The sequence below is a fragment of the Caloenas nicobarica genome, chromosome 1 (genome assembly GCF_036013445.1).
Source record: "Caloenas nicobarica isolate bCalNic1 chromosome 1, bCalNic1.hap1, whole genome shotgun sequence".
NCBI classification, from domain to species: Eukaryota; Metazoa; Chordata; class Aves; order Columbiformes; family Columbidae; genus Caloenas; species Caloenas nicobarica.
Window position 1 is genome coordinate 198,386,075 of NC_088245.1, and position 10,166 is coordinate 198,396,240.

Sequence of the window (10,166 nt, forward strand, 5' to 3'; positions counted from 1 at the left end):
AAAGTTTTAAGTTCTGTTTTCTTTGGAAAAGGAAAATCAAGTTCTGACTAAGAGAAGGACAGTGATTGGTCTTCCCCCCCTCGCCCCCATCAGGATTTTTACAAGGGGAAAACAACTTGCAACCTCTTACATAAAAATCATGGATACTACTTCAGACTAGAGAAAGGATTTTTTGCTTGTGGTTGCTTGGACTTAAAAGCAGGTTAATTAATGAGTTTGAAATAGTTTAAGTAACATTGATCTTGCCTTAAGCCTGGCAGATGATTCTGTGACTTTTCAAATTTTCTCCCCACATTGATTCCCAGGGCTGATGTAATTTTTTTACAGTGTTTCCTAGTAAATTATGCTCCTCCAAAACAGAAATGGACAGAAATGCCTAAGAAAGTTGGATAAGAAGCAGATTAGTGCAACAAGTAGGAATTGGGAAGAAAAACAGAGCATGGGGAAGAGTGGTAAATGCTTATTCTATATCTTCTGTTTATCCTAACCTCTTTTAACTAAATAGAGGAAAACAGGATAAAGAAAAGATATTCAACGCTAGTCTTTTCCTTACTAGAAAATGCAACTAATTGGTAAAACCATTATCCATTAACCCTGTGAATACATTCATAGCCAGTTTAAATATTTCTTTGCAACTAAGTACTTTAGGAGGTGATGGACACAGATTGTTTTTTTTCAGCTCCTATGTAATTCGGTAGGAGGATCTGGAAGGTTTTAGCAGGAGTATAAGCATACTTTTACCCAGTGACTAACTTTTTGGTGCCAGAGTTGTATTTTATATTGCTGTTGAGGGGAAAAAAAGATCACACTTTAAATATTCATTAAAAGTTGTATTGAACACATGTTTTGGCTAACTATTTTTGCTGGGATATTTATTTAAGATATATTAGAATAAAGCAAGAAGGGTTTTTTGATACTGTATGCCTTCAGGCACTTGAATTTAACATATTGTGTGTTTTAGACAGATATGCTCACTTGCCAAAGTAAATATGTATGCATTTTTTTAATATGAAAGAAGATGTAAATCTTTACATGTCCTGTATTGCCTGAACTGTTACCTGTATCAGTATCATGTGCATCTGAGCATAAACCAAGCCCTCTTATTTGCTCTTATGAATGGTTTTATCCTTTCCAGTGCTAATTAGCCTTGATGTTTTGGCCCGTTCAGAATTTGAAGGAAAAGTGCAACGTGTTTAAGAACAAGAAATTGCGGTCCAGCAAGCGTTAGCTGATATCTGCAGATATTTTAGGCTTTTCAGTGGATTTGTATTTCAGTTGATATTGCAGAGTAGCAACTCCAAGTAGTAGTCCTTCCCAGCCTTTGGGTTAACGTCTCTTTCATCTCGCCACAGTTGCTCGCTTTGGTTTGGATCAGAAGTGGAGATCTGCAGGCTGGAGTGAGGGGGGAGAAGACGACAAACTATTAATTCAGAGGTGTCTGGTGCTCTGCACAGTGAAGTCCCATATCAGTCGTGATACAGTGATCTGTTCACTGGGCAGTATCTTCTAGCTGTGTTTTATGGGTTGTGTTAGGGTGGTGGTGGTAGCGTTTTCTTGCCACAGCATGGAGCAGCTTATTTGTGAGGCACAAGGACCTGCTTTGGAGAGCTTCAGTGCCTGGTTAAGATGTATATTTGGCCAAGTTTCTTAGACTCTTAAGTTTGATTCGTACTGTGCAAGATGACGAAGGTGTGGAGAGAAGACAGCTCAGTTTCTAGTCCTGTTGCATTAAAAACCTGGTAGTGATTTGGTTTCCATCTATTTTACTTCAGTACTTGCTGATGTTTATGAATATGTGTGTTTGCTTATGCTTGTTTGATTCATCAACTCTCCATTTACATTAAGATAAGAAATTTTAAACCTTCAGATGGGAATAACCTTTTAATTGTGCTGTTTGTACTTCTAGGTATTGTTAATTGAAATTTAAAAAGTCAATGCAAAAAGACCAGCTTATGGGTTATGTGAATTGTAGAGCTGTGGTAGCGGTGGTCTATGAGGCTCATAGTTTCAGTGATTTCTTGGCTTGCATTGTGGAAATGGTATAGGAAGCATGTATAATACAAATACCTTAATTTTTAAAAAGCAGTTTTCAAGATCTTGAGACACGTTTGGAAACATTTACCCTGTCACGAAGTCAGATCTTTTGTGCATTTGAATATGAGTCCGACTGAGTCTCTGAAATCATCCCTCCTGCTTGATAATTTAGTTCAGCATCTCCATTGTAAGCTATAAAATGATGCTCTTGTACATCTTGGGTACAAAAACCGATTCCAGGAGCCACGGAGCAGCCAGAGTGGGATGCTCTACTGCAGGGGTGTCAAATTCATTTTCACCGGGGGAGGACTGTATGTAGGAATAGTTACATTTATAAAGTCCTCGAATTACATTTGGCCCTTTGAAGGCAACCGTGAGGCTGATGTGGCCCCTGGTGAAAATGAGTTTGACACCCCTGCTCTACAGGGATGGCAAGGCAGGGGGGTGGATGGTGATGGGCAAGGCAGGGGAAGTCACTTCACTGACAAGGCGCAGTGCCATGGTAGCCAAGCCAGGAGGAGCGAGCAGCTCCCATGGTTAGACAAGTGTCAGCCACAGCCCAGTGATGGCCAGACAGGTCTGCGGGGATGAGTTAGGTTCAAATCAGCAAGTCCGGGTCATGATCAGCCAGGCTGGGCACACGCATCCCTGAAACTTATCTCAGGCAAGGACAGAGGTTCAGCCTGAGCTGAGCTGCTGCTCCTGCGTGACCCGGCCAGGCCCGGCTGCTCACAGCTCCGCTTTCCCCTCCTGCCGTGGCTGATCCCGCTCACAGCTGCACGTGTCAGAGCTGCCTCGAGAGTGTGCGGGACCCTCACACTGGAGCTGGCAGAATTATGACTTGAAATACCCTTGGAATAGGTGCAGCACCTAATTCTGAGGGGAACTGGTAACGTTGAGGACAGGGGTATGTATTACAGTATTGCATTTGGTGAGCTGCCGTACGGTGAAGATGGCAATTAAAACCATGGCTTTCTTTGGAGGCAATGTTAATATTTTCCTTAAAGGTCAAGCATGCCTAGTGGAAATGTCATTTTTTTTTAAACTGTGTAATTGGAATTAATATTGGAAAGATAATGGTATCTAGAGTCAATACAAGGCAAGACATTAACTTAGAAATTGTATGCTTGGGACCTACTGTTAGAGCCATATCGTCTTATGGAACATCACAGTTATGAAGTTCAATGTAGCTTTAATATCAACTGTAAAAATATGTGGTATTTATTAAAGCTGATTTCGTAGTGTTGTTTAGAATGTGTATTTCACAATAGTTTTCTGGACTTCCTGTCTTCATATCTTAGCAACTATAGTCCATGTTAAATTGTTGAATAATATGGCATTTTCCTAGTATGATTGCTGCTGTTATCCATTTTCTCATAAGTTTATTATGAACATAATATATGTTGGTAAAATAATATAAAATATATCTGAAAGCTTTGAAGAGCTAATTCAAATTACACTTTTTTTTTTTTCTTTAAACAGATGTTCAGAAATGCATTGGTGAAAATGTTTGAAGCTAAAGACTTGGACTGTGTGTTCCTAGAAACAAACATGGGCATGAAGAAACGGTATCATATGGTTTACGAATGCATTCCTCTTCCAAAAGAAGTAGGAGATATGGCTCCAATCTACTTTAAGGTACATGAAAATAATTTTTCTTAGGTCATTTGAATGTGTTTATCATAATTCATCTATTACTTTTTTTTTTTAATATTCAAGTACTACTTTTGAAAAGATGAATTCTTTGATCCTACTTCTTGATTCATTCTTTGAACCTGTTCCTTGATCTTAAAACAAGCCCTGTGAGGTAATTCTGTTTTTGAAGCAGTCAGGGGAAGAGCCAAATGTCACTGTGCAGTTGCCTCAAGTCTGACTGCGCTGACAAATACTGAAGGAGGATGAGAGACTTGTAGTTTCTTGAAGTGCTGTAAGGATTGCCATTCTTCTCAATTAAGTCCTGTAGTATAAACTTAAGACGCCATGCATGTGCTTGGCAAACATAAAATGACAAAATAATACCAGCTGTTGTAAGAAATATCAATATATATTTCTTCCCCATGTTATTTCAGTAGGCCCAAATTTGATGTGTGTCTTAGGTTTCTGATGAGCATTAGACAGCATGGTAAGTATTTCTTCTATAGCTTTTCCAGTCTCTTTCCAGTGACCCTGTAAGGAAAAGCTCATTGAACCTTCTCCCTGCAAGAGAAGCGTTTTGGCTTTCAGCAGCTAGATCATGATTTGCCTTTTATAAGGTTTTTTATTTGTGCTTTGAAATATTATTTTTGTTCTCTGGAAATAAATAGTGTGATTTGGTTTTGATGAAATTGGATGGTCAGTATGATGAACAGTAGTGCAGTAACTACCACATTTGAAACTGTCTATCTGGTTGATTTCATTGCTGTGCTTCGAGCACTGGTAAAACTTGGGTTTTGTCCGAATGCTAAAGGAAAGATGAAGTATAAGATTTAATGTGAAGTAATGTGCATAAAACTTCCTCTCAGAAATTTCCATCATTAAGATATACAACAAATAACATTTAAAAGGTACCTATACTATACTACACTATACCTGCTTCTATACTATGGAGGATACAGAGGCAGCTTTAAAAGGTTTTAAGCGTAATCACTCTTCTAAGCTGGATTCTTCTCTTAATGTTTAAAAAATAAGGCTACTATAATGAATTCATAAGAGGTTTTTGTATGAGCTCAGTAAAAAGAGAATGTGACCTTTTAGTTGAGACTTGAGAGAGAGAATTTGTATCAGGCAAAAGTTAAACTAAAAAAAAAAAGGAATAGAATTAAGTGAGTTTGAAGATATTATACGATACTTTTATAAAGTATGTAAGTTCTGGAAATCTGAAAGGTAGCTAAAATAAAGTTACTTTGTTCAGAAATAATTGGTACTTGCAGTGCAATGTACGTCACTACATTGAAAAGTTAGCTTTTTGCTTGCTCCTCTGAAAGACTATTTTTACATTTAGATAAAATGTTTTTACAGAAAGCTATAATGGAGTCTGATGAAGAGTGGTCCGTGAACAAGAAGTTAATTGATCTTTCTTCAAAAGATGTTCGGAAATCTGTAAGTGAAGAAATGTATTGAGAACGCTGAATTTCTCAGCAAATTTTTCTCATCTATTTTCCTTAACTGTTTCAAAGAGAGAAGAAAGGGAACACAATTAGATTAGTGCGTCGGGAGATGGCATAGACATGATGAGAATTAAAAGGCTGACTGAGCTCATAACAGACATCAGGGAAAAGATTCCCATTTATTTCAACAATAGGTGGACTGAGCTGCACGCATTGGTTGAGAACAAAGCTGGCACTATGAGGACATGTACCAGAATAATTTTCTTGATTAACTTTAAGAATTAAGGTAGATCAAAGATTTGCAAATTACTTTCCTGGAAAAAATATGGTGTGTCTTTTTCATTGACCTAGAACAGCCTTTTGTGTTGCTAAGTTTATGTAGCAAAAATATGAATAGCATTATAAGCTTTTTTTTTTTCTAAAACAAGGGAACAATACTCTCTCTGTCTCCTAGATACTGAACTGAAACATCTTTGTATATACAAATCTTAAAGGAATAATGCTGAAACTGTTAGGTTCAAAGATTGTTCCATCTTTTTAATATTAAAGTGAAAGATGTGTGGTAGATAAACTTTACCACAAGTAGTTTACTACTATGTAGTAATAATACTTAATTTCTGAAAGAGTCTTTTAGTAAATGTAGCACCTTTTCACTAAAAAAATCCTGATTTAAGAGAAAGAGGAAATGGGTTTTAATAATGAGATGTGAAGCCTGATATGACAGAAATTATAAATGCAGAAGAGCAAGGGATTGAATGGCTGTATAGTTAAGGAGAGGTTTTGTATATTGTGATGACCCTTGAACTAAACGAACAGTGGTACCAGATGTAGCAAAAAGATAAAATTTATTCTGTCAGGTAAGCTGAAATGTCATATAAATGTAATGGGAGTCAGCTATGGGTCACCTTATTCAAAGTGGTGAGGCTTCACCTGGCAAATTTGCATCAGGTTTTTGGCCCAGGACTTTAAGACAGTTACAGAAGAGGAGAGCATAGGTTAGAAAATTTAACTAAAGAAACTTGTTTAGGGGTTGTGCAGTCTAGGAAAGAAAAGACAGAAATGGTATGTGGTGGTAGATTTCTGTAAACCGGAGATTGTTTTAAAGAAGGTGGTACTTAGTTGTTCACTAGCACTATCATGTGCAGACAAGGAATTCAATTAATTTGTAGCAAGGACTTAGGGAAGAATTTAAACTTAAGATGTATGTAAACAGACAACAAAATAGGTATGTTTTGGATATGTTCTGCTCATTGGTGTTTCAGAACAGGGAAGGCCAATATTTGTCACAAAAAAATGAAGTATAATTTTCTTGACACATGGCAGGGCATCAGGACATTTGATTTCTTTAGGAATCTTCTTAGCCATACATCTTAGCTGACATTTTCCTTCAAGTGTCATCTGCTGACCCATTTTTTCCTTGTTTAATGTTTTTTTTAAGGTTAATTTAAAATGTTTTATGTTTCTTGCTATGATACATTGCCCCTCTGTATTAAATCTTAATTATTTTTAGAGTGAATTTTCAAGCAATCTGTGACACATGCTGTGTGAAAATTGCACAGTTATTTGGACTGTAGCAGAGGAAATGCTTATGAATTCGAGGCTTTGTAAATCTTTATCTGTAGAGGAATATCCTCAGCAATTAAAAGACTGGAAAATAACTTGTTGCACTGAAATAGCAGAAACTTGCAATACTGTAGGAATAAATAAATCCGCTTCTCACTCTGTCAGACTGAAGGGCCTTTCCTTGTGGCAGGATAAACGGCATCTCCTCTGTATGCTGACTGAATTATTAAATTATCCGATTTGGTAAATTAGTGATAACTTCAGCCGTGCACTGAAGTTTTCTGCTAGTGTGTTCTCCATGGAGGTGTTTCCTGTTCCTCCTGAGTGTCAGAGTTTCCTGTTATCACACACCACCTTATTTTTAATAAATGCAACTTGCTGGTGGTTGTCTTGAAATTTCTGCTCAACCCGTATTGTTCAAAGGTGTAGGATGTGATACCATGAACTGGAAAACCACTTTCAAATTCACTGCATTGTGGGGATGTTAAGTAAATACCTACAGTCTATTAAATGTATAAAAATGTTTTTGCGTGTATAGGTTCCTAAAGGATTACCATACTTTTCTGTGGACTTTGGGCTGCAAGGAGGATTTGCTCATGTCATTGAAGATCAATACAAGTTTCCTCATTACTTTGGAAAGGTATTGATATGTAAAAGATCGATTTACCAATTATGTTCTGTTTTGTAAAATTTAAGTAATTAAAACAGGTGCTGCCAGAACAGTCACTTTGTACCTTGTCCCAGTTTGTTAGCTGGCTTTTCTTGGTGAGTCATTTTAACTTGGCTTGTTGACTGAAGAAGTAGTTGATTTCTTCACTGTCTGATACTCAGAATGTGATTCTAGATCCATGTTTCTTTTGAATTAGTAGGAAGTCTAGATATTTGACGTATAATCCAATAGGTGGAAAATACATCTATTTAAGAGTTTTCATGGCCATAGTGTTCTCATATAGGTGCATGGACTTGCGGTTGTATAAATTAAGCTGCGTACACACACAGTCTTAGAGACGACTCCTAGTAAAATACTTCTGTGGTTAAATTACTGTGTGTGGTATAGAGAATATCATATATACAGGAAGAGCTGCAATAAATTCTTCCTTTCTTTATTATGTCACAGTATGTCACAGCCATCATTTATTGAAAGAGTCAATATTGCAAAAACATCAAGAGTGATTGGGGAGAAATATAACTTCAGAAGATGTTAAGAGCGAAGTGGGCAGCTTTCTTTTTTCTGAACTTTTCTTAGTCACAAACATACTAATATATTAACAATCTTGCAATGTTAGGATTTTTATGCAGTCCATTGCTATGCTATACCTGAAAGAAGCAACCATACAACAGCTACAGTTCTAATTTTTGGATTGGTATATTTTTCAGAATTTCAAGTTTTAATAACTAGCACTCAAAAAACCAGTGACAATCTCATAATTTGAAAATATGTATTTCTTTATTCTAAGGGAAAATAGTGTTAAGTAAATGCTAATTTTCACGTATCATTATCTATCTTCTACTTGCAAAGGAAATCATTGGTGGGATGCTGGACTTGGAACCGCGACTCTGGAGAAAAGGAATCAGACAGAACTTTGAGGAGCAGAGGAAGAAGGTGTTGCAGTTTGCACAGTGGTGGAAACCGTATGACTTTACCAAAAAGAAAGAATGAGTACACCCCTGCAGTCAAGGACTATATAAGCCATAAATTATATTAAAGGATATTTCATATGTTAAGAATAACAACAGTGTGTTATGTACTGCTAATATATTTTAAAACCAAGGATATTGTCTAATTGCTGATTACCTGTTTCTGTTTTCGGCACTGTGAATGACATGAACCTGCAAGCCTGGAAAAACAGAAGTGTACAGTGGTTTTAGTTTTTTGGTTTTTAGCTGAGCCAAAAGAATAATATCCCTGTGGCTACTGGAGTTCTTCCAAAACCAGAAGCTGCATTTTGAGTTTTTGTCATCTTTGAGGCAACTGTTTTTTCTATTTTGTATTTAGTATAGAGCTAGTGCTTAATTATCATGGTGACTTTTTATAGAAAATGGTTTACATTGTAAGAACATTTTGATTAATACAAATACATTGTTGCAGAAGGAAGCTGTACAGAAAATAATTTTCTGATTTTGAGTCCTTGTGCTCTTTGAGTTGAGGTTGTTGCAGTAATACAGACATAGGATATGATTGATAAACTTGTTGCTGCCCCCTTGCACAAGAATTAGTGCAATTTTTTGTACTTACTTTTAGTATGAAGTAATATTTTTTCCAAGCTGACCTGTTGCACAAAGGATGATAAGACAGTCCGTTGCTGGTGGCAGATATCAGCTTTCATGGTAACAGTTACTTTTGATGACAATAAAAAACAAAAAAGAAAGAGAGGAGGGTGAAAGAACCTTAAGGGAGAACACTCTCTGGTGGCCAGGAAAGAAGAAAATCATCCTAGGGATCTCCCCAGCTGACTCTTCTGCCATGGGCATCCCCTCTGGTGCCGCAGGCGGCCCACCATAATGCTTTTCTGATAATCACTGTATAGTTTTCATCGGGATCTGCTCAAACTCCCTCCTGGTTGTTCCCACTTGTGATGCTGTTAGTGCTGATTGGAGCACACTCTGATCAGGGCAAGAGCTGCACCGTAGCTGATAGTTAAGCTCCGTGCATGGACGTCACTGGAAACTGCCTGTCCACTGTGTTATGCAGTAGGTTTTGTTTTTTCCTTTTCACAGAATCACAGAATGTTAGGGATTGGAAGGGACCTCAAAAGATCATCTAGTCCAATCCCTGGGCCGGAGCAGGAACACCTAGATGAGGTTAGACAGGAAGGCGTCCAGGCGGGTTTTGAATGTCTCCAGAGAAGGAGACTCCACAACCTCCCTGGGCAGCCTGTTCCAGTGTCTGTCACCCTCACTGAGAAGAAGTTTCTTCTCAAATTTAAGTGGAACCTCTTGTGTTCCAGCTTTAACCCATTACCCTTTGTCCTATCATTGGTTGTCACCGAGAAGAGCCTGGCTCCATCCTCGTGACACCCACCCTTTATATATTTATAAACATTGATGAGGTCACCTCTCAGTCTCCTCTTCTCCAAACTAAAGAGCCCCAGCTCCCTCAGCCTTTCCTCATAGGGGAGATGCTCCACTTCCGTCATCATCTTCGTTGCCCTGCGCTGGACTCTCTCCAGCAGTTCCCTGTCCTTCTTGAACTGAGGGGCCCAGAACTGGACACAATATTCCAGATGAGGTCTCACCAGGGCAGAGTAGAGGGGAAGGAGAACCTCTCTCGACCTACTAACCACCCCGCTTCTAGTACACCCCGGGATGCCATTGGCCTTCTTGGCCACAAGGGCACAGTGCTGGCTCATGGTCATCCTTTTGTGTAAAAATTACAAAATGAGGGTAGGAGAGTGTAGGGGGGTGAAAGGGAGATTCTCACATCAGTGTCAATCCCTTTCCATGGGAAACCTGACGTAGCAGGCTCAGGCTTCACAGGTGCAG

General features: G+C 38.2%; 1 protein-coding gene across 1 annotated transcript in view; it reads left to right on the forward strand.

Moving 5' to 3' along the window:
* CWF19L2 (CWF19 like cell cycle control factor 2) overlaps positions 1-9,480 on the forward strand; it is a 74,276-nt gene extending 64,796 nt beyond the window's left edge. The window contains exons 15-18 of the mRNA XM_065641935.1: positions 3,517-3,672; positions 5,032-5,112; positions 7,222-7,323; positions 8,203-9,480. Coding sequence (XP_065498007.1) covers positions 3,517-3,672; positions 5,032-5,112; positions 7,222-7,323; positions 8,203-8,343 — 480 coding nt within the window. The 3' untranslated portion in view covers positions 8,344-9,480. The remainder of the gene's footprint in view (positions 1-3,516; positions 3,673-5,031; positions 5,113-7,221; positions 7,324-8,202) is intronic.
* The last annotated feature ends 686 nt before the right edge of the window (positions 9,481-10,166 follow it).